General features: G+C 47.9%; 1 protein-coding gene across 2 annotated transcripts in view; it reads right to left on the reverse strand.

Annotated features, from left to right (window-relative positions):
- Positions 1 to 27,293, reverse strand: part of SRRM4 (serine/arginine repetitive matrix 4) — a 155,129-nt gene that overhangs the window by 13,669 nt on the left and 114,167 nt on the right. For both annotated transcript variants that reach the window (XM_019753969.3, XM_074321011.2), the window contains 6 exons: positions 25,798 to 25,869; positions 23,733 to 23,759; positions 21,856 to 21,906; positions 18,570 to 18,668; positions 15,298 to 15,454; positions 1,897 to 2,201 (listed from right to left, as the gene is read on the reverse strand). In XM_019753969.3, coding sequence (XP_019609528.3) covers positions 1,897 to 2,201; positions 15,298 to 15,454; positions 18,570 to 18,668; positions 21,856 to 21,906; positions 23,733 to 23,759; positions 25,798 to 25,869 — 711 coding nt within the window. The remainder of the gene's footprint in view (positions 1 to 1,896; positions 2,202 to 15,297; positions 15,455 to 18,569; positions 18,669 to 21,855; positions 21,907 to 23,732; positions 23,760 to 25,797; positions 25,870 to 27,293) is intronic.

Raw genomic sequence — 27,293 nt, forward strand, 5'->3', positions numbered from 1 at the left:
ATCTTTTCCCAGCTCTCCTGCATCTACCTCGTTAATTACGTGCTCCTGAAGGGAAGGACCACACCAGTTTTGTATCTCCAGCACCAAGCCCGTGTCTGGCGTACAGGAGGTGCCTGGTCACCAGATGAGGGATAAAGAACTGAATGAATGGTGACGAGTAAGTGATCAGCGGGCTGGAGTAGCTGTTACTGTGACATTCTCCACAGTCATTAGCATGTGGCTGTGATTTCTTGAGTGAAAATAATCAGGGGCTGATGAAGTAGTAGAATTACAACTGGTACATAGGCGGCTGCACGGAAGCATTTTCCGCAGGAAAACAGCACCTATTGCTAGCATGTGTTTTGGGATGGGCAGGAAAGTTGAGAAGTCCCAGTGTTCTATGATAGCTTGCTCTCCCTTGGCCTAAAATTGTCCTGTGGGAGATATATAGACAGAAGGTGCCAAAGAATGTATACATATTTTAAGAAAGGAAGAAACTGTATTAAAAGTGTAATGCTTACTATATACTGATAACAAAAGATGAACACAAGTCACTTTGGACTTCTGCAAAATTACAAGAGGTGCTCAACGTGGTTCCCATCAGCGTAATTTTAATACAGTTTTTTCCTTTATATGTCACTTTCCACATGTGCAGCCTCCCCCACTATCAGCATCCCTCACCAGAGTGGGACATTTGTCACAACTAATGAACCTACACTGACACCTCATTGTCACCCAGAGCCCATAGTTTACATTAGGGTTGTCCCTTGGTGTTGTACATTCCATGTGTTTGGACAAATGTATAATATGTACTACCATTGTAATATTGTAAAGAATAGTTTCCCTGCCCTAAAAACCCCCTGTCCTCTGCCTATTTACTCCCCAACCCCTGGCAATCACTGATCTTTTTACTGTCTCCATAGTTTTGCCTTTTCCAGATTGTCACACAGTTGGAATCATACAGTATGTAGCCTTTTCAGATTGGCTTTTTTCACTTAGTAATATTCATTTAAGTTTTCTTCATGTCTTTTCCTGGCTCCATAGCTTATTTCTTTTTTAGTGCTGAATAATATTCCATTATTTGGATGGACCACAGTTTATTTATCCATTCCAACTACTGACAGGATGTCTACGTTGATTCCAAGTTTTGGTAATTATGCATAAAGGTGTTATAAAAATATCTGTGTGCAGGTTTTAGTATGGCCACACATTTTTTGTGCATTTGGGTAAATATTGTGGTATATTTTTGAATGACAGTGATGCAGATGAATGTTAGACTTTCTCCTGAGATTATTGGTAAAATTAACATCTGTTTTTTCCGGCCCAGCCTCCATCCTTCTTCCTAGTATCACTACCCTGGCTTTTCCTTCAAAGAACCAGACCTCCCCCAGTTATAGTGTACATGGGAAAACTCTACTCAAGAGTCCTTAGGGTGGCATGTGACAAATTCTAGCTAAGAACACAGCGTCACCTGGGTCAGAGTGATTGGTCCAATGTGGGCCAATGACCCAAGCTGGGCCAAGCAGAGCCGATGAGCACCTGCTCTGATATTTTGCTGAAATTTGGGGAAAGAGGCATTTTCCTTCCATTGGCTGGCTAAACACACTGTATGATAGCTGGATGGCATTTTTGCCCATGCTTTGGGAGGGTCTGCTTGAGCACGAAGCCAATAGAGGGGGGAGCAGAGCTAAGAGATGTAATGGGAAAGACAGATTCCCAGGGATGTATTTTTTGAGCCCCTGGATGCACTTGTATGTAAAGCTGAATATCCTTGGATGTTTCAAAAATTATGCCAGATTGAGTTGAGTTTTCTCTCTCTGGGTGGGGAGCCTGGTGGGTGGTGCAGGGCAAGGATGAGAGACTGAGATGGCAGAACTAAGGCAGGAGGCCTCCCTCCCTCTGTCCAGGAACACTGACCTCGAGTCTCTGCCCCTGCTGGTGGGGGAAAGATGCTCCAAGGTGGTCCCCTTGTTCTGGGGTGAGGAGGTGGTGAAGGAGTTCCCTGAATCAGAGGTGTTGCCACTGTGGAGATCCCGGCTCTTGCTTAGGCCCCCGCTGGGGCTCCCTTTCTCCTGACCCCGTGACCTGGCTGAGCTGATTTGCGTGGAGGGCGGTGAGGAGGTATCGTTGCCTGAGTCATACTCCTGGGAGCGTCCTCGGGAGGTGGTGAGCAGGCTGGCTGTTTTGGTAAAGAGGTCAGCAGCAGACCCCGACCCAGTGATCTGAAAGCAAAAACACCCGTTGGACACTGCTGAGCGCTGGGCCTGTGGGCTGTGTCTAAATAACCAAGAAATGTTTACCGTCATGATGCACTGTAACGAAAGGAAAGAGAGAGAAAAGAGAGGAAAGAAGAGACGCCAAAAAACAAAAGCACAAATTCCTGAAAGAATACCACAGAAAGGAGATTTTTTTTTTTACCCCCTGCTAGGATAACTGGAAGATTTAGGTATCATGCAGAGAAAAAGCATGCGATTCAGATTAAATAAAAGAAAAAGGAAATTATACAAAATTTAATTTCTAATGACTTAACTCAAACCAAAGAGACAACTTAATAGAAGGGGGAGGGGTGTAAACACCCTTAACCTAAAACAATAATAAAAATAAAGAAAGGGGAAGGGGAAAAAGAAATGGGGCTATGGGCCTCAAAAATATATATATATATATGTATATCTTGGAAATTAAAAAATAAAAAAAAGGAGATAACGTCAAAATTTTAAACTTCAACCAAATCCTCAATGAATTGGACTTTTTCTTTTAAATAAAAAGTTGTCTGAGTAGAACCCTAAACAAATATCACATGGGGAAAAGCAATGAAATAAACATTTTTTTTGTTTGTTTTTAAAGTCTTTTTTTTTTTTTTATGATACTATGAGGTCACAAAATGACATTTTAGCAGTTTCCAACTAAAAGGGAAAAGAAAGAGGGGACAAAAAAAAAACACAAGGAAGTCAAATAGTCTGACTGAAAACAAACAAAAAGCTCTCTACGGATATTTGTGCGTGTCCTTTTCCCCCTGGAGAAGGAAGCTAAGGCTCTCGAGTGGCTTCTAATAAATTCTCTCATGTCTTTGCGGATCATATCCACTTACCAAGCAAGAACTCCTCCTTTAGTAGGTAGGTAAGGTGTAAGAGAAAGGGAAGAGCGGGCAACGTGAGTCCATCATTAGAGTCGCAAATGACAAGAAAACACACACACCTTTCTGCACATCCTCACACTTGGCCCTGAACTTTTTGAGTTTGGGTTTTTCGGTGTTCTTGACAGGGAAGGGCTCCGTTCTGTTTGGTTTTCTCAGGAAAGGGGACCTCAAGCCATCAACACTAACCTCCGGTCTGTCCCTTAATGCCCATGTCAGATCAAGAAACCCTTGCCGAAAACGCAAATGGGGGCTAGAGTTTGCATCCGTCTAGGTGTCAAGATCAAGGGGACACAGGGAGGGTGTGCTTGCAACAAAGGGCTTTGGGAGGGGCTTGGAGATTTGGCTTTGGGGTGACTGGGAAGGAGGAGGGGTTCCCAGAATCCTGCTCGGGGCTGACCTAGGTAGGACTGAAGGAGAAAAGGAGGTGATGGAGAGCCCTCCCTTGGGAAGGCAGTGGTGTGTTTAGAAGGACAAAGGATGGTTTTCTTTCAACATTCAGACCGGTCTCACGGCTGGGATGACACAGCGGGTTTGGTTCTGGCCCCACCAACAGTACCATGTGTGGGCAAGAGGCACCCCTGCCCTGGTCCTCTTCCAGCGATAACCATTTCCACGGGGCCAGAAATCTGTGTGGCCAAGATGGCACTACCTGGAAACCACCTCCCTGAGAGTACTGTCTGGATACCTGAGGTCCCAGGATTCTGTTTCAATGGCCCCTGAGCCCCCTCCAGGATCTCTGTAGACTCATCCATGGATCTCTTCTCCCGGGGATGGACCATGCTTCAGGGTACACACTCCTAGATCCAAGTCTGGCTCTTTGGACAGAACTTGGATGTTTAGGCTGAGGTGTCCACATGTATATGCGGGAGGCCCATCATGGTGTTGGTTGGTGCAAAAGGTGGGAGGAGAAAGGGAGGGGCCAGGGCCCCACGTAGGTTCTCCCCACACTGCCAGGTTGTGGCCTCGCACTCTCAGGGGTCCGAGATTCTAAATTTCAATCTGACTTTTCAGACAGTTTTGAGGGTATGCTTGTCAAGATAGAACATACTTCATGTAAGTTTGCTGGCTTGATTTATAAACATTTAGACACATAGTATGTGGGCTTCCTTCCTACGCTTGCCCCGAACCTGACAAATAGCAATGGAGGTCTTACCATCCAGAACCTGCCTCCTCCCCACTCTATCCCATGTACCTTGGACCTAACGGAGGGCGATTTGGGGGCCTTTCTTAAGGAACCATTTCTGCCTTTTCAGCAGTCGATCATGAGGGTGAGACACAGAGACACCAGAACTGCAAGAATAACAGAGATAACTCAAACAGCTCAGGATGTCAGCTGCTGGACTGGGGAGGCAGGGCTTCCTTTACAGATTCTCCCAGGAGGCTTTGTGTACAGACAAGGGAATGGTCCAGCTTTACTAAGTTCTACTCAGCGCAGCTGCTGCTTTACCTGCTTGGTGACCTGACTGGTTTTGCTTTGGGAGAAGGGCCCTCAAAATAAGGTTGTTCTGGTAGAGTTTTCTAGCATGAGACTTTTTAAAAAATAACGTAAAGACTCTGTTCCCATTTCAGTGCCTCCTTTTTGTCTTCCCGTTTGCAATTTGGATGCCATATCTTTCCCACCTCTGGGAGTGGAAAAGGTAACGTGTATTTCTACCACTTCTGTCAGGAATGAGAAAGCAGCATGCCATCTGGCTAGACCCTGAAACCTGAGGTCTCAGTCTGGGGCTTGGTCCAGGAATGGGCTCAGAGAATCTTTGCCTCAGAGACGGTGAATATTGGGTGGCCAGGACATCACAAATGAACCAGGCAAGCTCTTCTTGGAGGGAACCAGGCTCAAGTGAAGGGGACTTTGAGTACAATGGTCCCATTATCTCATGGTTTGCTACCTGGGAGCATCCAGGCTGAGCCTTTCTCTCTCCAGCCTTGACTAGCTGTTCCCAGCCTTGACTATTAATTTAAAAGCATTTGTCCTAGTGCATCATGGGTCCCCATGGGCAAGGATTTCAACAATGTGGGGCCCCTCAGGACTAGTTGTGATAGAAGGAGCCTCTGCCTTTTCCACTTTCTCAGCCCCATACTCAGTGTCTCTACCTGACCATCACCAAAATCCACATGCAACTTGTGTGATTAGAACTGAGAACTCTACAAAGCATTGTGCTTTTCCATCATCACCAGATAATGCAAATGTTCTCATTGGGTTGACCCTGGTGCCTGAAAATACCAACCTCTCATGCTTGTTTAAAAGTCCCATGTCTTTGGATGCATCTACATTCTTTGATGGGAACGACAATGCCATTTACAACCCAGCGCTGTGTACTTCACAAACCTCGTGTCTTACACACACACACACACACACACCCCTCCCCCACAACCTTAAGCCAAGTGACTGAAGAGCTTTCTTGGTTCTGCAACCACATCTTGCTCTCCCAACCCCAGGCCATTTGTACGCGCCACTTCCTCTGCCTAGAACACTCTTCCTCTCATCCTCACTTCACATGGCTAAATATATTCATCCTGCAGTTTACACATCACCTTGTCTAGAAAGCCTTCTCTTATCCCCAGGCCAGGGAAGCACAAAACTTTTCTTCCTTCACTCATTGAATCTTTCATTCACTCACTCATTCCCAAATGCCTTCTGTGTGTCACAGCACTGTTAGGTTTTATTGGCTGTCTGTCCATCTGGGTGGGAGGGAGCTTGTTGAAGGCAGAAGCCATGCAAGACTAGTTCAGTGTTGTACCCAAGTACCCACCAGTACCTGGCACAGAGTAGGTGCTCAGTAAGTCTTACTGAATGGACACAGATACCCCACAGTCCCTTGAAAGCCCGAGCTTGGAAGCCTGGACTCATCCAAACTTAATTCATTGGTAGACAGCTGGGCAGTCAGGCCCTGGAGGGTTCCAACTGGGTGACTGCCAGCTTTGGTGATGGATTTTTAAGAAGGGACTGGCTTCTGTGATACTCAAAATAGTTTAGGAAACGAGCTGGACCCTTCGCTGAAGGTTGGGTTCTTGAGACCAGCTCAGGGTTGCGTGTGTGTGTGAGCTAGACAGAACCTGTAGAATCAGGTTTTGGGTCCAGGCCCATGGCAGAGAGAAGGAATATTCTCTGCTCTTCTTCCTGCTTCTCTTCCAGACCCAAGACCCCTAGAGAGGGCACACGGGGGCTCAATCTATACAGATTCTCAGCAGCGTAAGTTCCAGGCGAGGGTGAGAAGTTCCAAACCGGAGAAGCCTTCGGCTTGACACCAGCTGTGCTGGATCTCCTTACTTCCTTTCCACCCTCTGCTATTCTGTAGGTCAAACGATGAACTGGGTCTGGCCGTGTGCACGCAGCCGGGCTGCTGGCCTGTGCAGTGACTTTGTTTGGATGATCAAAAGGTCAGACACCCCCTCTGGCCAGACAAATTAGAAAAAAGACATTGTTCTCTGGGCTGAGGCATCCGTGAGGTCAGTCGTCACAACTGGCTCGGTGAGTGGAGGGAAGGTGGAGTTTCACTCCAAGGCACAGGACACAGCCAGCATCATATAACATCCCTGGCAGGGGCTGAATACAGTTCTTCTCACTCTATTTGACCTGCTTAGAGCATTACCTCGGGATGGGAAGTGGGTGGAGAGGGAGGACGTGGTAGCCTGCAGACATTCATTCCTGCTTCTTTCAGCTGAAATCTATTTGGTTTTATCTTTATGTCTTGATAGGCTCTGTCTATATTTCCAGAGGACAGGAACATTTTAATAAACTCATTAGAGATGTCTGGATAGTTTAATGGCCTCTTGCCTCAGACTCCACCTTCTCCAGAGCTTTTCATTCACCCCACACAAAGAGGAGGAAAAATACAGTGGAGGGGACCCAGAGACAGACTGTGTGTGTGTGTGTGGGGGGGGGAATGGCAACTATGATGAGTCAAGGACGTTGCCACAGGCAGACAACAGAGGCCTCCATCTCTTGCTCTGGCCTCCTGTCTCTGAGGGTCTCCCTCCTAGCCAGATACTCTCTCTGGTGCGAAAGACGCAAATGGTTGCCCACTTGACATTGACGTGACAGGACGTCTCCCCACTGCTCCTCCCTGTCTGCTCATTTAGATAACGGGCCTCTCCAAGTTCATCTTTGAAGACCTCTTCTTCATCCATTGGGAATTTCTCTCCTAGGCACGTAACTGTTGTCTGCCGCTTTACTCCCAGCTTGGCTGCAAAAGGTACTCACGAGGAGTCACCCAGACCCACAGGTGTCCAGTGACAGCACCCTCATGGTACCTGGGGCCCCCATGTAAGACTGGGAACCCTCACACCAGGGCTCTCTTCTTTGGTTCACTGTGACCCCTGCCTCCGTCTCAGCCTTGCCCTTCCTTGCACGTCTTCACAAAGCCCTGCCTTTGGGGCTTGGAATAAAAATTCAGCCCCTGTAAGATATGCTTAATCACAAAGTGAAATAACATCTGTCTTAACATAGATTCTCTCAGCGAGTGAGACAGGAATTTGAGTGCTAGTTTATGCAAAAGGGCACGGAACCTCTGTAGAGGAGCAGGGAAACGAGATGAGGGAGAGAAGACGCGTTATCAGCTGCCATCGTGGGTGGCTGGAGGACACACACCCTGCAGCCAGTACTGGCTCCAGAGTTAGTCCCAACCTAGGGGTATTTGTACACCAGGTCCCCACCACTGATGGCTTGAAGGCTGCACCCAGAGGGGGTCAGTTCTCTGGTATGTCCAACGTGCCACACGGCCAAACACAGTCTTTGGCGGCCAGAGAACATTGTCTGGGAGGTAGAGGTTGGCTGTGTGCCCTGAAATGGGGAGGGTGAAGGGATATAAATGGACAGAATCAGCTTCAAACCCCCAAATCACCACTGGAAAACTGACGCACACAGTTATGCTTTGTTTCAGATACACTTTCTTTAGCCCACTTAGTATGCTCCATAGTAAATTTGAATTAACTGTCGACATTGCCAAGTGGGGCACAACAATCCCATTTCTAGTCTGTGTTGAAAAAAATAAGATCTGGCAACACTGGGTCCACATTCCTGCTTGGCAATAATCACCTTGAGAGTCATGGCAGCTGCCGCTTTTCAACAGGCAGGAGCTCTCCTGACCCCAAGCCCCACGGGGTCTCCATTGCTTGTATCTATTAGCTGCCTGGCCCCCGAGACCTCTAAATTTGTGACACTAAGTGTATGCTGCTAATCTGATCGCGCTGAAAACAACAGACACAGTGCATTCTGGGTGTTTCATCTCCCCCTTCAGAACGAGGTAGGTGCAAAAGTAATTGCAGTGTTTGCAATTATTTTTTCACCTTTTTAACCGCAATTACTTTTGCACTAACCTAATACATGGATTGCTCCAATGTCCCCATCTGGACCCTTTGAATCCCTCTTGGCCTTTGTCAGGGAAAGGAACCAGGAGACCAGAGCCATTAAGCCACATCCCAGACTCCAGAGCTATTATTATAAGCCCTCCCTTTTGGATCAGGATTGCCAAGCTCAGATTTTTTTTTTTTTTTTGACAAATTGTGTTTCACAATTTGAGAGAAAGCAAACAAATATTTCCCCTTTACTCCCTCTGCCCCCTCCAACGTAAAGCTCCAATTTTCTTTTCTTTTGAACTCATAAGCTTGCCTCATCTCCTTGTTCCTTGATATACTCGATGTTAACACTTGAGTTTTTTTCCAGTAAGTAATGAAATCCCCCACCACGAACTCCAGCTCCTGGCGTTTCACTGGGAGTCACTCTCAGCCCTCCAGGGAAGCCGCACTGTTATTTATTGTTTTTGTCTCAAATCATTATTTAATCAAGAACGGGGGGAAAAAGACAACCTCTCACTTATACTTTAAAATTTAATTTCAGCTGAATTCTGAGATCAAGAGGCAGCACAGCCTCATAGGTTACGAAAATATAATCAAGACGAGAATTCCAATTAAACTGAACAAGTCCATTTACTGAGCTTCAAATGGCCCCATGGAGAGAGACGGTTATAAATTTTTTTTTCCCCCTTCCCTGCCATATGGGGGACTGGAAAATCTCATGTGAATATAGAGCTGTGTGGCAGAGCTTTTAGCTAGAGGGTTCTGGTTATTCCTTAAAAAAGAATCCTGTTGTTTCACTAAGACATCAAGTTTATTTTCCTCGCTGTTGTTCATCTTCCTTTGCAAACTAATCAGCAAAAGAATGGATCCATTGACCTGTTGGGAGTTCATTTGAGAGGAGTGGGGCATGGAGAAAGATGGGGAGACCTGCTGGGCATTGTAGGAAGGGGACACACTCCTTCAGGGCTGGCGCTATCCCGCCAGGCTGTGCACTGCAGTTGAACTTGGCCCAGGGAGGTGGTCTGGCCGCCTCCTCGGGCAGGAGCTCATCGGGAACGGTGGCTTTAGCTTCTCCATTTCTCTGAAGCTCCTCTGCTGGCCCCCAGCCCACTGGTTCTCACAAATCTCTACATGGATCCAGTTAGACAAACTTTTCACCCGCCCAAATTGAAACGAGAAAACTAAGTTCAATGTAGTGAGTTTTTCATCCAGCTAAATGGACTTGATTTAAAGGCTATCCTTTCTTCTGAGGCCATGTCCTACTTCCTTCTTCTGGTGCTAAGATGTCAACTTGTGTCATAGAAAATGGTGATTTTCTTTTCCTTCCTTCCTTCCTTCCTTCCTTCCTTCCTTCCTTCCTTCCTTCCTTCCTTCCTTCCTTTTGTTTTCCCCTCCTGTCCTGACTTGACAAAAGTACAAGTTGACAATGCCATGCCACTTTCCATGAAAAAAACAGAAAACCACCAGTCCCACAAATCCCCAAGTCTCATTCTTCTGCTTTCTGCATTCTGGTTCCTTTCTTCTCCAAACCGCAGTGAATGACACTGGATGTTTAGTCTTCCTGTTGACAGAGAGCTCGGTGGTTTGTGCAGAATGTGCAAGAGCCTACGTCAGGGGTCCGAAGACCAGGGTCACCCATACCCTCTCTCTTAGCCTCATTTTTCCCTGTCAACACAATGGAAAGTGTATCGCCATCCTGCCTTTTTCCTAGGGTTGTTCTGAAGTTCACCTGAGGTCTTAGATATGATTAAGCTTTTGGAAGCAAGAGATACTCCACAAACCTCATGTGTCTGGGTTTAATAAGTTTAATAAAACCACTAGGATGACAAATAATAACAGTGGCAACTATTCTATGTTGAGGGTTATGTCCCCAGCACTGGACTATTTTTTTAACACAGAACTGAAGCTTCATGAGGGTAGGAACCAACCTTGTCTGTCTTGCTCACTGCTGTTCACCCAGTGCCTGCAATGGTGCCTGGCACACAGTAGGTGCTTAGTGCATATTTTAAAATGAACAAATACCTTATCTCACTCCATCCTCTCAACTACCCTATGAGGTAGTTATGGTGAGTAGCCCAAGGTACAGATGAGAACACTGAGGCTTAGCAAAGTGAAATTACTCAAGGGAGGTCATGGAATTACACACATGGACTCTGAGGTCAGACTTGCTGGGTACGAATCTCAATCTCTCCATTTAATAGCTGCCTTTTACTTAAGTTTTCTAGGCTATAGTTTCCTGATTGTACAATCGGAATATTCGTGGAAGCTCCCTTGAAGGATTATTATAAGAGATAAATAAGATGACACGTGTGAAGAATTCAGCCTAGCCCCTGGCACACAGTAGGTGCTCAGAAAGCATTAATTATTGCTGTTAGCCAGGGTCTCACAAGGAGACCAAATCAAGAAGTCCAGAGCATCCAGATCTGCTCCAAAGCCTATATCTTCATCACTACCCTCTATGGTCTCCTCCTGTTGACAAATTTCATGAGACCCTCTTTAATGGACCCCAAGTTCTGCGTATGTTCCTTCTGTTGTGGCATCTGTGCAGATTTTTGTCAGCAAGGAGTGTGTGGCAACTATTGGCCAATGCAGGAGGCAGAAGGAGAAGAAGGGGAGACTGCCCTTCTTTTTCGGTCTAGCTTCTATCTCAACCAGCCCCCTCCCAGACTCCCTCTCCAGTTACATGCAACAGGAAAAGGGCTTCTGAGGCACAAGCCATAACTCATAACAGCTCCCCTTTCTCCCAATCGGCTACCTGCCTAAGTCACTTGGCTTTTCTGAGCCTCAGTTTTTCCATCTGAAAAATAGTGATGATAATTGCATCTACCTCGAAGAACTGTTTTTGTGGAGGGGATGAGAGAGCGAGAGAGAAAAAACAAATCAGTATAAAGTATGTGACACTGCCTGGCACATAGCGGTACTTCCCCCTCCCTCTGTTCATCAGCCATCTCAATTATAATGGACTCCTACCCATCTTTCAAAGCCCAGCTCAAATGTTCCTTTATTTGCAAAGCCCTCTCAGACACCAAGACAACACTGTGTGCTCCTTCCTCTGAGGTCCTTCTACACATTGCACTTGCTTCTGTGACCATCAGGGATGATATTCAAAATATTCAGCAACTGGTGAAGGGTGGGTACAGCCCCTTCTGAAGGTAGCTGGCCTGGGAACTGGAGTGCTGTCAGGTATCACTCTTTAGTTGCTGGACTGTGACAAGGTCCAGAAAGTACCAGGGGAGAAAAAAGATGGCTTTGTTGACTAGGGGATGGGGTGGTGACAGGGTCTATTTATCAACTGATGTGCAAGTATTTGAATATTTTAACAACTGAGGAGGAACTGGTCCTCGCCGACTCAATCTCAGCCCTAATTACAACACTTAGCTCACTGTACTGCAGCATTCTGTTGACTATTAGACTGTGAGCCCTGGAGTTCAGGGGGAGTCTTGTATTCATCTCTGTCTCCCTAATGACTTGAACAGAGATGGTTGAGTGGAGATGAGGGACATGAGTGAGGCTGTGAAGGGTCCCTAAATCGTCTCCTTGGGGGCCTCCATTTGGATTTGGGCTCAGACCTAGCAAGAGGGCTTCAGGTTATCTTCAGCTCACAAAGTAGGATTTCAATAAGACACGACCCTGAATTTGCATATTTATGTATGCAAATTTGCCCCTTGATGTGATGCACCCGTCCTTGATTTTTTAAAGAGCCGTGCATATGAAATGCCTGCAATGTCGTGTGACAGGAACCAAGGCATAGAAGACCGTTCGCTCTCAGGCTCCTATCACCGCCAAAGCCCCATCTCTTGCCCCGGAATTCTGTCTCCATCCCCGACTCCAGTCTTCATTTCCTGATTCTTTTGGCTAACTCCTGCTCCCCTTAGTTCCTCAGTTAGTGGTTGCCTCCTCTGCCCTCATCTAACCCTAACCCTAATTCCCGTCCTTGCCTGCTGACCTTCCACAGTCATTGTTGTGTATTGTCCTTTACAGTTTTTACCTGCCTGTCTCCCTCTTAAGAAGGCACAGACTGTTCTTTATCCACCGGACCCTGTGAGCCACGCAGAGATGACTCTTTATAGACGGATCTACCTGCTCTGATGGGTCTACCTATAGCTGCTCAGCAGATAAATGGGAGATTGGAACAAATGATCGAAGGGGTGATTCAGTGACAGACTTTGCTGCTCTCTTTAACAGAGAGCTCAGGAAAATCTTGGGGCCGGGACTCTAGGAAAATTTTTGGTCTGCCTTGCCACCTTCTTCCAACTCTGCCTTTTCAGGAGATAAGATGAAAAAGGGTCTAACATGGAGGGCACTCAGAGGACCAGACTTGGGGGCCATCCAAGGCCCCCAGATGTCAGGCAACCATGAGTGGGATGGGACCAACCATGTAGGCTGCAGCCACCATCTTGGATGGAAGGAAACTGAAGGCAGGGAGAGCACGGTCCTTGGCTCTAGTCTCAACTCATCCACTGACTAGTCTGGGTCTAGAACTTATTGGGTCTAGTACTGTTACTATCAACCATTACTATTACCAGTACTGCAGCTACTATTTCTCTTTCCAGCGTCACTACTACTGCTGCCACCGTCATTAGCATCAACCATAAATAGCATTTACCACGTGCGTGTTGTTGTCTAAAAGGTTTATGTACATGAAGTCATGAAATCCTCATAACATACCCTTATGAGACAGGTCTCTTTATCATCCTCGTTTTGCAGATTTAGAGGAAAACGAGGCACAGCAAGTTTACGTAACTTGCTCAAGGTCCCACAGTTGTAAGTGTAGAGCCAACATCTGGAATGCTGTTCGTTGGAACACCCGCTAATAATTGCTGGGTTTTGCCCCCCCACCCCAGGCCAAGCGCTGGGCTCAACAGTTTACAACGTTACTTTGCTTTTGTCCTAACAACAAGGCTTTTGGAGAGGTAACGTCTTCATTTTTTTAGCAGATAAGGAAACTGTGGTCCCAAAAGGTTCAAGTAACAATCCCTAACTCAGAGCCACGATTTGACCACAGACTCATAGCCCCGTGTTTTTAACAGCTCTGACTTGCTATGACCCATAGATGTCATTTCTCTCTGTGAGTCTCAGTTTCTCGGAATCAGGGCACTGAGTTAGAGGAGCTCTCAGGGCCTCTGCCTTCTAGGTGTGGATGAGCTTTCAGCAATTCTGAGAAGGGCTAGACCCACTGGGGCATCAAGGCTTCAAGAACCAATAGCCAATGTGGTATCTCACTAGCTGGTATACGAAAACCAGCCCCCACTTTTTTTTCCCCTCAACACCTTGACAGACCTGACCTGTTAGGAAACCATCACAGGCAGGTGCCCAAACATAAACACAGTTGCTCCCCATGGCATTTTTAAATTTGGGTCAGTTGGGACCACCAAATAGGCTGCCACAAATCCCATGACCAGGGAGACTGGGTGGCTTTCAGTGAATTAAAAACATTCTTCCCCCTTTTATTGCTCGTATTTTAAATTTATTTCTACCTTTTCAACATTTCCCCTGGGAGATAAGAGATAATCACGCCCATTTTTCAGGTGAGGAAGGTGAGGCTGGAAGGAGTAAAAGGTTCAGTCAAGCCAAGAAGACTTGAACCCAGGCCTCTGGACTCTGCCATACTGGGGAGACCTTTCATAGGAAGTTTGGGGAGGAGAGGCTGCAGGTGGGCATTTTCCATCTGCAAATACTTAGCAACCACAGGCCTCTCTTCAAAGAAGAGGGCTGGGGAGAGTTCTGGATGCTTTCAGCTAGGCAGAGGGTTTCGGTAAAATTTGACCTTGGTGATGTAGGGTACTTTGACTGGTAAAGAAGAGTTTCCCAGAATGCCCTGCAGAAAACTACTGTGTCAACCAGACCCAACTAGGGTCTATCATCACCTTCTCTTCCTTGACCTCCTGGCAAGCACCCCGTGCTTTTCCTTACCCCTACCTCACGCTTTCTGAGAGAGCAGCTCTCTGAAATGTTCATATTTGCTCAGAGCTAGAGAAGACAGGGCCCTGCCTAGCTGTCAGCTGTGAAGACTACATCAACTTTGAATCTCCTTCTGTTTGTCCCTTTCGAGTCTATAAAAGGCCGTCACGTACTTTGTCATATTGGATGTCACCAACAACCTCGTATGGAACTGGTATTATTTTAAGTTTACTGATGAGAAAACTGAGTGAACAAATGACTTTCCCAAAGCCACATTGCTAGGAAGTGGCAAAGCAGGGACCTGAGTTCGGATCCAACTCCAAATCCCCTTGCTCAGGAAACGTCCTGGTGTCCAACTGTCTGAAGCCACATTCCAGCTCCTCCTTGCTGACCCAAGGGAGCGTTGCGTGAGTCCAGTCAACGCCACGTTGCTAAATTGTATTTGCTCTTGCTTTGCTCTGTGGTTTTTACCCAGACCCTAACTCTCTGAGTCTCAGTTTTTCTGTCCCATCTGTGGAAGGCACTAGTGAGAGCAGCTGTGCCCTCAACCCCCCAAGACATGTGAGAGGACAGATGAGAGGACACAAAGATATCAAAGATACAGACTAGCTGGCATCAAAGATACGGACTTCCCTGAAAAGCTGCCTCTGGTACCTCAAGACCCCTCTTCCTCCTTCCTCCCCAAGGAAACCTCCTACGGTGCCTCGCACATCCATCCCTGCAGACGTCACTCTGGAGACCAAGACATAGTTGTCAAAAGTCCCCTGACAAACAAACCTGGATATTTTCATTTTTCTAACCACCCACTCCCAGCTCCAAATCCCCAAGCCGAGTGCTGCCAAAGGCTGGCGAATGACCATTTGGTTCATCAATAATGAGGTCTGAAATTAGTGGGATATTTGCCCCAAACTGCCTTGAACTTGTGCCTCCACCTCCCCCCAGAGCTGTGACCAAGGCTGGCCGAGGAGGCTGTGCGTAATACTTACTACACCTCTGGCTGGCAGGAGGCTGAGCATCTGCAGGGGTTGGCTGGGTGGCTGGCTGGACCGGGCCTCGGGGCTGGCCTTGCCGAGGGTCTTGGAGCAGCGGCGGGAGTGCCTTCGGTGGGACTTCCGCCCTTCCTCGTGGGACTGGCTGCGGTGCCTGGGGTCAGGGGAGAGAGACCTGAGGGGCTTTTGAAGGGGAGCATGGCACAGGGGTAGTTGAGGGACCCAGAGGATCTGAGGACTATAGCGTGTGCTTGAGTGTGTTCGTAAGAACTATGTGTACGTCCATCCATCCACCCACCCACCTGCCCATTCACTCATTCACTCATTCATTCATTCACTCACTCATGCATTCACTCATTCATTCATTCTCTCATTTGTTCATCTGACAAATGTTATTCACATACTGGGCACTGTTTGGGGAGCTGGGGATGCAGCTGTGAAGACAGGAAAGGTCCCTATCCTGATTTAGTTGATTGCCCTTCCCATGTCTGTGATTGTCTCTGTCCTTGTCTGTATGTGACTGTATGTCTGGGCGTGTCCATCTGTGTTTTCATGTGTTTGCCTATAAATATAATGGCGTATTTCTGTGTCTGCGTGTACGTGACTTCACCATCTGTGAAACAGAGGCATCTTGTTGACTGTCACCCAAAACTTTTGAAAAAATATGTCTGACAAAAATGACACGGCTGCATCCTGCAAGCCCGCCAGACCTAGATCTGGCTGCTGTGTCTGCAGCAGAACCAAAGGAATCTAACTCTTCAGAAAGGGTCTCCTGGATTCCACATAGCCCCTTCGCTCTGAGCCCCCATGGTAATAAAAATAAACCTTACTGATGTGCATGGCACCTGTAAACCTCTCTTAAGGTGCTTTCATCATCCTCTCTACAACTTGAAGACATAGACAAGGCAGGTATTGCTTTCTCATTTTATAGATGAGGAAGCTGAGGCTCAGAGATGTTTAGGAACTTGCCTGAGGTCACACAGCTTACAAGTGGCAGAACCAGGGTCAGGGCAGTTTTCCACCCCTGTGGGAACCGATGCCTGTGGTTCTTGGTCTAGAGTGTCCCTCTCTGCTCTGTGGCCTCCAGATCATTTATACTGGGTGTGTGGTCCGAGGGCCAGCCCTCAGGTTGCTTCCATGCCTGCTGGAGTGTCCCTCAGCTTGGCAGGCACGGGGGAGTTCAGACAGCAACACCACCAGCACGAGAGGTGACAGCAGAAGGAGGGCAGAGGCTGGGGTCACCTCCCTATGAGGTGAGTTGGGGAAGGTAGAGCACGCTGTCCTGAGAGTCTGCAGGCAGCTCCTGCACCACCCCCTGGCCCGGGCCAGCAGGGCTACCTGCAGAGAGCTGACGCGGCCTGGGCTGGAGGCAAAGGGCTCAGGCTGAGTCACAGACCTGGGTGCCCATCCCAGCTCTGCCAGTCACCGTGACCTCGCTCAGATCCCTTTGCCCACCAAGACGCAGTTTTCCCAGCTGCCACGTCAGTAATGCAGTTGAGCTCAATGAGTCAGTGTCCTCCAGACAAAGTTACCAGGCACACGCCTGTGGTTGAACAAGCATGTTTATGGCTCCTTGCCTTGAGGGAGACCGTGAGGGAGACTGTACACCCTAGGGAAGTGTAGGACGTCTGCCTATGAGAATATTAGAAAGAACCCATGTGGGCATGTGGTAGGTCACTTTGGGGAGCTTTGAAGGAACTGGGGCTTCGTTCTGGATTGGATACTGTCAGAAAGTGGAGGTAATTCTCTGACTGGTTGTCTTTACAAATCTTTTTTTTTTTTTTTTTTTTAAAGGACTGGAAAGCGCCCGCGGGTCTCGAACCACCCTCGGAAGGGCGGTTTAAAGCGCTGAATGCACTTTTGCCGAAGGAACCGCTGAGCTAAAGCCAGTCCAACCGCTGAGCTAAAGCCAGTCCTACAAATCTTATATAGAAAGAGGGGAGAGTAGCCCAAGGCCAAGGCCATCACTGGTAAAGAAGCAGTTGTCACTCATGTTAGCCAGGAGGGAGAGATGCTGGGTCACTTGTGTGTTTTGCATAAAGTTTCTGATTCGTCGGGGCTCAGGCCTGATTCTAGAGAGGTCAGGGTCACACAGCGGCTTTGTCATATGTCCCTGCTCTTTGAAACTGTTGCTATTCAGCGGGAACACCAAGCCGCCCAGTAACCAGCACAGATGTCAGGGGCTGCTTTTCTCTTTCTTCCATACTTCTCACGTTGGGCTCCGCGTTCATACCACTTGGGGAGATGTAAAAGTCTCGCTGCTTAGGCCCGACCTCATCCAAATCAGAATGTCTAGAGGGTGAGATCCAGGCACTGGTATTTTTCAAAGCTTCCAAGGTGATTGCAAAGCTCAGCCAGAGTGGAGAAGGCGTGGACTAACTCAGGGGGTTACTGGGATGATTAAGAGAAAAATGTATTTGAAATTACAGCAGAGTCCCTGGCACGGAGTACGGCTTAGATCACTGTTTCTCCTCCCCCTCCTTCCTGGAGACATACCAATTTAACTGGGATCCACTGGCACCAGGACAGAGAGATTTTTTTTAATCTCCCTGGACATGTAGCCAAGTGTGAGAAGAAAGAATAAAGCAGCCTCTGATATCCGGAATCTGGCCTGGACCATGAAGTAGGCCTTGTAATTCCTACTGGACAACCAACTGCAAACCAATGCCAACAAAGCTTCTTCTTTTTGTTCTCATCCACAGAAGAACCCTCCTCCCCTTCTCAGGCCGGAATAGCCAATGTGTCAGCAGAGAGTGGGTCCAGGTTAGGAGAAACCTGACTAGAAAGGGCCTCGGAATGAGGTGGTTTGTGCTGTGTGTCCTTTCATAGATTGCTTAGCTTCTCTGTGCTTAGAGCAACCCTTAGTGAGAGTGCAAAGTCCAGAGCCAGACTCCACTAGTTCAATCCTAGCTGTCACTTAGTAGCTAAGCGAGGAGCAAGTTCCTTAACCTCTCTGTGCCTCAGCTTCCTCATCTGTAAAATGGGGATAACAATAGTGCCCACTTGATAGGGTTGTTGAGGGAAGCATGCAGTTGATAGAGTAAGCGTGCTTAGCACCTCAGTGCCATGTTAGTGGCATTTAGGAAGCATATACGTTAGCAAGTCCTTACTGTGGAGACAGCAAGCCCCTTTTGTCTGCAGCCCTTTCTCTAAAGGGAAGTGATAACAGTGCCAGGTAGGGCCATCCCTCATGAGAATGGAGTCATGGATTCGTGGAAGGGCTCTTGGCGGTGGCTGGGGTGAGGAGGCTCTTTGGGGTGAGGGGTTACCTGCTCTCACAGCTTGAGTAACGGGATTCCGAGCTCTGGGACCTCGAGGGGCAGTGGTGATGGCGGTGGCGGTGAGACTTTCGGGGCCGGCTTCGTGATCTTGGGGTGGGGGTGGGGGCAAGGAGGAGAGAGAGTGTGTGTGGGGAGAGAAAGAGAGAGAGAGAGAGAGAAAGAGAGAGACAGAGAGAGAGATTGATTTTGACCTTGTGACACACATTGTCATCTCACCCCTCCTCACCCCTCCCATCACCCCAGCTGGCCACATGGGTAATTGGGGTGTCTAACCAGCCATACTGACAGTGGAGGCGATGGCCTGGATGCTTCAGCCTCCCACCCTGCTGGGAGCAGGTCTGCTGCCGAGTACGCCCTGGACAGGAATGCCACCTCCATGTGTCACCTCTCCCTCGCCTAAGGCAGGAGCCTCAGTTTCAGACAGCTTCACAGGCCAGTCAGATACCATAAGGTGGGAATCAGTCAGGGACTAAAGAAATAGAAACCGAAGGGCGGGCGGGCGCGGGTGAGAGAAAGGAGCAGCTTGGCCCAGAATAGTCGTGTGCTGCTGCACCGTCTAATTTTTCAAGCAAATGTAGAAATTCAGATTTGTATGGAAAAATGGAAGCTTCAGACTGTTTTAAATGGAAGCTCATGTTTTTGAAAAATGACATTGTTTGGGGCAAACAAAACACATTTGCGGAGTAAATCAGGCCTTTGGGTTGCCAATTTGTAACCTCAGACCTAGAAAATGAAGCCTAGATTCTTAGCGTGGAGTCAGAAGCCCACTTTCAGGGTGAGTTACAAACATCGTCAACAGCACACGTTATAGTAACAACTGTTCCAACCACTGGTAGTTTTACAGGTCACGTCAGCGCTCTCTAAATAATAATAGTGACTCAGAAGTGGCAGTGGCAGTGGTAGTGGTCACTAAGGATGTACAAGGAACGTCAGTGTTTTGGGCCCAGCCAGGAAGCCAGTGGGAGTTAGAGCTGATTCTACCAGGAGGTTAGCTCAAAAAAGGACTCAGGGATTCTTGCGATGTGATAATCAGACCATGTCCCTTCCCTGCTTAAAACACTCCCATTGCCCTCAGTCCAAAGTCTGACCTTGAACCCCAGGCACCTTCAGCAGGCACCTCCCGCCTGGCTCTCCAGACTCCTTGCCTGACAGCTCCTGGCCTGGCAGGCTCAAGAACTCGGAGCTGCCTGTATTCTGGCTCACACGTTTCCCAGTCCATGGTGTTCTCATGACGATGACGATGATGAGGATGACAGGTACCCCGTATCTAACACAGACTGTGTGCCAGGCACTGTGTTCTAAGCATTTTCCTTAAATGAACCCATCTATTCTTCATAACAACCTATGAAGTAGGTTCTCTTATTATTTCCATTTCACAGATGAAGAAACTGAGGCGCAGGAAGTTGAAAGCACTTGCCTCACCTGCTGCTTAGAATGGTTCCCTGCATCCTCACCCCCAGCCTAGAAACCCCTCGTGCAAGAAACCTGCCCTCACCAACAAGCCCTCTTTCCAGCACCAGGGCTCCCCCTGCACCCTGCACTTCCATCTGCCACCGCCGTGCTGTGACCTGCCCCTCTGCAGGGTGAGCTCCTCGAGGCGGGATGAATACCTGGGTCACTTCTGTCCTGGGCCCCCCACAGGACGTGCTGTGCATTCGGGCCTCACTAAGGGATGCTGAATAAAAGGCGGTGAACTCACCCCGGTGGTCACTGTTTAGAAGCAGTCCTGATGTGGGACTCGGCAAGTATAACCACCCTTTATTTCAGGGCCACCTTGATTTCCTTGCTTTTCTCTCTCCTGTCTCTTGTCTTTGACTTTCATGACCTTTCTTATGTCCTGCTAGCGATTTCTGGGACTCATGCAGCTCTTGGCACTGGGGAGGACGGCAACCTTGCTGTCCTCAGGTAGGCAATCCTGGTCTCAGGGGCGATCCATCCCAGTGCTGTTAAGGTCTGAGCCTAGCCCCTGGCTCAGTGGGTGTCTACACTGCAGCCCCACTGGACAAGACATGCTGAGGACCCGGAGAACATGTCTGTGCTTAGCATGAAAGCATATGCAATATATGACCAATAATTGCCTCTTGAATGAATTGAACAAGCTGATGGTCGGGAAGTTCTTCCTTGAGCTAACTTAAAGCTCTACTGCTTCCTTCTGGAACTGTCTCCAGGCCCTGTGGTAGTGGCTGAAATGCCCTCCTTTGCACTGACCTTGGGTGAAGAGACCCTTTGGAGCAGCAAATCTGAGTGCCCTCCCCCTGGGCCCCTGCCTCCCATTTCCCTCCCTAGCAACCAACTACCTTTCATCCCATTGCCTTTGATTCTCACTTTAGAAGCTTCTTGGCAGGAGATAAAATATTAGTTGATTGGAAAACACACACACTAACATTTGCAGGGTATAAAGTAGGTGGGTTGTAACCAAATTTACTTTTAATTTGGCTGGGAACTGAACTCCACAGGCAGCACTGGCTGATTTGAATTTCTACCAGCTATAAACCATGAACCAGCGGGGGCTCCAAGATGCAGGCAGGAGCTGCACTGATATCCCTATGCCCTAGGCCCTGGCAGCCAAGTCTCGGACTCACGCACACGCTCCCACATGTGCATGCACGCGACCATGCCCCCTTAACGACTCGTGCACACACAGCACACACCTGTGCACAGGTAAAAACCACCCCCACCCTCCACACACATCATGCACACAGATCCATAAGCAGTGCACACGCAGAGTGCATAGAATTCACACCCAGCGACAGACGGTGCACCTACAGGTACCCTGCACACGTTCACACGGGAATATATAATGCATTCGTGTGGACACAAATATATACCACACACACACACACCGATTACCCACAATGCATAATACATTTGTGCACACAGTTCACATAAATGTTTGCGTGATGGAAACATGTATAGACATTTATAAACAATGTGCACATCACATGCTACATATAAATAAATATACAATTCACGCACAGGAACATAGGGTTCACATACAGTGGGCACGCCAGGCACAGCGATACACACCGTTCACTTTCATGCACACACAAACACACATGCGTACTCACACGTCATATACACAAGCTTCGGCACTCACGCTGCCCCAGGCCCACACAACAAGTCCACACACGGGTCTGTCTTTCCCTTCCTCCTTCCCTCTCATCCACCCACGCTTTCCCTCTTCCTGTTCAGTAAGTACCTCTAACACTTGGGCTGTTAAGAGGCCAGGCCCCCGCCCCAACTGGACAGAACATTCCAGGTGGTCTCTACTTACTGTTTTTTGTGCCTCTTCTCTTCCCTTCTTTTGCTTTTTGGGCTGGAGGAGCTAAACGAGAAATGGCCAATTAATTGAAAGCTGCCAAATTCCAGTTAAAGATAAAATAAACAAATAGCTAAAATGCTTAACACACAGTGGCCATTAGATCCAGACAGTTTGCAGACGGACACCAATCATTCCCCAAGACCAGAGCAATAGCTGCTGAATTTTTTACCGAGCAAGTTCAGCTCGAGACACGACTTGGGGTACGCGGGACGCCAAGATCAGCTTTGGTAGATGAATGATAACAGTCGTAATACAGCGAAGAGTAACATCTGACATTTTCAAGGCTTTCTTATAGGGTGGAAATGCTGCTAAATAGTTTTTTGTCAATAATCTCATTTTATTCTCCCTGCACCCGATGGGTACAGACACAACATAATAACTACTCATTTTGCAGATGTGGAAACTGAGCCTCAGATGAGCCCAAAAAGTCTTGCCCAGAATCACACAGATGAGCTGGGATGTGGCCCCAGACCATGGCTCTCCAGAGCCCATGCTGTTGTCAGAGGAGTTTCTAAGAGAAGAGAATGGAATTTTCAAGGAGATTCTCTGAAGCCTCGTGAAGCTTGGCAGATTCTGAAATATTCTGCCCATGAATATTCAAGTCTCTGGGTTTGATAGCTTTTGTTTTTGTTTTTAAGTCAGAGGGCTGGGATATGGATAGAATGGACAATCATGACTTGGGGTTCTAGCATAATCAAATCGAGGCCCCAGAAGGTGAAAACTATTTGGTGGTTCAAGTCAGACAGGCTTCAGGGGGTCACCCAGAATGCATTACTGGCCGAGGTCCTGGGAATGGGAAAATTGATTTCATTCAACTGAAATCATACCTTGATGTGAGCAGGGATCTGTCTCCATGTTTGAGACTCAGCCTGGGCAGTGAAAGAGCCCAGGACCTCACTGAATGTTCCAAGTTCATGTCCCAGCTCCATTGCATAGTTGCTGTGTGACCTTGGGGAAGTTACCTGTCTTCTCAGAGACCCAGTTTCCCTTGCTCAGGCTGTTGGGCTGAATGGATGGATGACGCTGGTAACCACCGTCTACTTGTTAATTGAATGAATGAAAGGGATTTACACTCTCCCAACTGCTCTAGCTGTGGCTATTCTTATTTAAGAAGCCACAGACCGAGTGTCCTGATCCTGTCTGAGAGATCTGGGTTGCATTTTGCCTCTGCCCTTCTAACTGTGTGTCTGTGAGCATGCCTGTCACATCTCTTGTCTGAGTCTCAGTTTCTTTTTTTTTTTTAATTTTATTTTATTAAATTTATTGGGGCGACAATTTGAGTCTCAGTTTCTTCATCTGTAAAATGGGAACAACAAACATATCCACCACACAGGTGGTCATGAGGAGAAATGGGGATTAAACACGCACACACATGGAAGGGGCTTAGTGCAGGATTCAATTTATAGGGAGGACCTGTAGGTGACAGCTTTATTTGTGCTCCCCCAGTGTTTCCAGCATAGTAGGACTTGGCCTGTGTCCCTTGGCCAGGATCTGGGAAGGCTTTGGTAGGGTGGCTGGGGCTGATATGTCTCCAGATGCCCCAACCCATGGTTTCCATCAGTGGTAAAACCAACAGACTCTGGTAAGGGTAGGGAGTGTTTCCAGGGAGGGCCATTGGTAGGGGCTGGGTCTGGAGAAATCACCCCTGATGGATGTTGGAAGCTGGCTTGGAACTTTCAGGAAAACCAGCCCAGATGTTCGTTTTGGAGGAAACTGAGACATAGGAAGATGAAGAGGATGTCCCCAAGAACACAGAGGTGGGGGCCGAGAGCTGAGCCCAGGAGCCACAGACAGCTGAAGCAAGTAACCAGAGGTGACAAATTTCTTACCTGTGCCTTCTCTTCTTGGAGAATGACCTGATTGAAAGGAAAAAAAGGAAGAGAGAGAGGGAGGGAGGGAAGGAGAGAAAGGAGGAAGGAAGAAAGGAACAGAGGGAGGGAGGGAAGGAGGGAGAGGAGGAGAGGAAAGGAGGAAAATAAATATAGATGAATTTGAGGTTTCTCTTTCTGGGATGAATTTCCCCGTCTAGACTGTGAGCAACTTGAGGTCAGAGGCTGGGTTTTCGTCACTGTTCTGTTCCCGGGGCCCAGAATCCTTATTCATGACACATGATGGGTATTCAACAAACAGATGTGAAAAATGGGAGTTTTTCTTTTAACCCTGAAGCCTTGTTAATTGAGGAGAGAAAACAAGTAATCTCAATACATATCCTACCCCTCGTTTCTATTTCCAAAAAAGTCAACCACCATGAACCAAACATTCCGAGAAGTTGGAGAAGATGGACCAGCAGTAAGTGAGGTTTTGGGAAGGATGGGTGTCAGGTTTCCGCCTCTTAGCCTCGCATTTTGTGGTCCTCCTTCCTGATAAACCTCCAACCCCTGGGCCAAGTGGAACGGGTGGAAAAAGCCTGTTTTTAACCTTCTGGCAAAGTCTTTTTCTCATGTGAAGAAACCCTTGAGTGAGAAGCCACTTGGCTTCTATGGTCCATATATGGAAAAGTCCCCCAACCCGGGACAAACTGTTCAGTATAGGAAGGTGACAAGATGACAGTCCACAGTCATGGGAAGTCCATTGCCTCTACAAAGGACTCCATGTTAGCAAAGGTTTCTAACACAACATTTCACTGATTGGTTGGTCCATGTCTTGTAATCAGCACAAACTCAGCATCAATCAGAACATCTGGGCAGGTGGTGGACGAAGTCAGTGAAACCAAACTGAGTTGAGACCATTCTGGCAACAACGGATGACATGTGACCACACCCCTTGATTCGGAAAAGCCGCTTTGGGGCAACTTTGAACCAGGGGTGAGATGCAGGGGGAAAACCCAAATGGACTCCTTGATCTTTTGTCCTGTCGTGATTCACTGCACAAGTAACCTACTATTGACGTAGGAAAATTGGTAGAGATAAGCAAAAATAAAATATAAACCACTCTTTCCCTATCCACAGTGGACCACAGCAAATAACTTATACAGGGAGCTTCAAACTCCCTGTCCCCAGGGGCCAAGCAGGCTTTGTCAAATGTGCGGAGATGTGGGGAGCCGGCTAAGTGAGGCCTGTGGCAAGCCGAGCACCCACGCTCCGTCTCTACGCACAGCAGCTCCTCAGCTCCAGCTCAGGGTTGCCTGTGGGAAAACTGGTCCAATGAAGACAGAGCTTCTGATTTCACAGAGGAACTGAGAAATTTGATTTTTTCATATTGCAAAATCTCCCAATTATAAAATGTTGGCTGGGCCCATGAATCACAGAATTGAGTCTTCTGGTGTATATCCTTCCAGTCTTTTTCTTCCCCCCATAAACATACGTGTGTGTGTGTGTGTGTGTGTGTGTGTGTGTGTGTGTCTGTGTTGGGCACCTTTTGGAACGTGTGTCCAGGATGCCCTTTAACTATCCACACACGTGGACAATCCAGAGGCCATGTTTTGCATGATCCCATCCTTGAGGACACAGTTAAACCAACCAGAGAGGCCTTCCCTGGGAATTTGGAATAAGCGACAAGACAGAGGTTCACTGTCCTCTCGTGGCTGGGCCTGCAACATGGAGAGATGGGAACAGGGTACAGCCATGTCTCCCACAGGGAATGGGGAGCTGTATATCCTGCATGGGTCCTATCAGCTCTCCGCTCCTTGGTCCCAGACCCTCCCCGAGGCCTGGCTGATCCCTGAGACACCCCTGTCTCCTTATCATAGAAGTCCCCTCTGGCCTGAGCGAGCCGTAGCGGACCTCTGGTCCTCCCAACGTACGTATACTAGATGCAAATAGTGAACAATTCACAGGTAAATATTTTACACCAATGAAATGACATGCTTCCAAATGACCTCTTGGTGCCATCCACTCTCCTCCCAACTTCCTCCCTACCTGGGTCATCCTGTTGGCCGACAAGGAAGGACCATACCTGTGTCGCTTATGTTTCTTGGAACTTTTCTTCTTCTTTTTCTTGACAGGTGATGGGCTATATGATGAGGACCTGCGGGGGAGGGAGAGACCCTTCAGAGGGAGGTTCTCAAAAGCCAGGGTTGGGTTCAAAGAGACCCTTCTCAAGCCCCCATGCAGGTCTCACCTCTTTCAGTAACACACACAGGATAACGCCAATACTGATATGAGCTTGCATTTGTTTTAAACGTCAGACTGAGGTTCAGGTGACCCGAGTTCCAATCTCGACCTTGCCACCAATTCATGAAGTTAACTTGGAGATGTCACTCCTCTCTCTGGGTCTGTTATGTCCCCACTGATAAAATACCAAGGTTCAAACTCAGTGCTAACTGGGGCTTCTCAGAATACATGAATGCAGCGGCCTGAGTGTCAGACGGTAGGGAATGGTGGGGATGGTGGTAAACTAGAGAGCGCCTGACAGAAGGGGCCACTGCTTCTCAGGTCACCTGAAGGTCCCATATAGGAATGCAGGCCTGGGACTTCTAGAACACCTGCCTTTTCAATGGAAGTCGCCAGGAAAACATATTTTCATCTGAAATCTCCTGGCTTTTAGATGCTGGCCATCAATTCAGAAGACAAAGCAAAACAAAAAAAAAACCCCACACATTTTACAGCTCAAACAAAACTTGTCTGCAGGGGGAAATGCAGGGTTGAGAACAGCCTGACTCTTAGAGAGCCACACTGCCCGTTCCCAAACACGTGCCCAGTGGACGTTTATTGAATGTACGGATGAATTAGCTAGTGAGGCCTGATGCCTGCGGTTTCCTGCTTTAAAGTGTTCGCATGCCCACCCCTAAGACCAGGAAGCTCAAGCCACTTGGCCCAATTCCATCACTCATCCTACAATAGCTGGAATTCAGGGTCTTCGTTCACATTCCCTTTTGGGTCCTCTTTGGGTCTGTCCTCTTAGAACAAGGCTAACGGGTTGTCCAGGAAACAAGGTCCCAGAGAACCTGGACTTGGGGCTTCCATTCAGACACTCCTCTCTGCTGCCCTCTGCAGGCTTCTTCAAATACTGCCTCTGAGGTTTGGAGTGATTTTCCACTCGCCCCTCTAAAGTCTCTGCCCACCCTTTTGGGTTTGGAACTCTGGACATTCTTTCAGCCTGATGAATAGCAGCCTAGAAGAAAATCTGGAAATCTTTAAATAAAAAGAAGTTTTTTAAAGGAATTTGTACATAGAAAAATAATTCATAGGGTACAAAAACATCAATAGCTGGCAAAAATATAAAATCCATTATCCTTGTCATTAAACCTGCGAGATGGGTGTGGTGGAACCACCTGAGGAGCCTGGAATCAAGCTCCTGCAGTTTCTGTCAGCCCCTCTCTCTGCTTTTATTTTCTCATCTCCAAATGGGGACAATAATGCCTGCCCCTTGATTGTGGTCAAGGGCAAAAGAGATCATGGAGAACACAGTTCTCAAAAAAAAGAAAGAAATCAATACTTATGGTTACGACT

Source organism: Rhinolophus sinicus, chromosome 9 (genome assembly GCF_057876585.1).
Source record: "Rhinolophus sinicus isolate RSI-liver-muscle chromosome 9, RSI-T2T, whole genome shotgun sequence".
Lineage (NCBI taxonomy): Eukaryota > Metazoa > Chordata > Mammalia > Chiroptera > Rhinolophidae > Rhinolophus > Rhinolophus sinicus.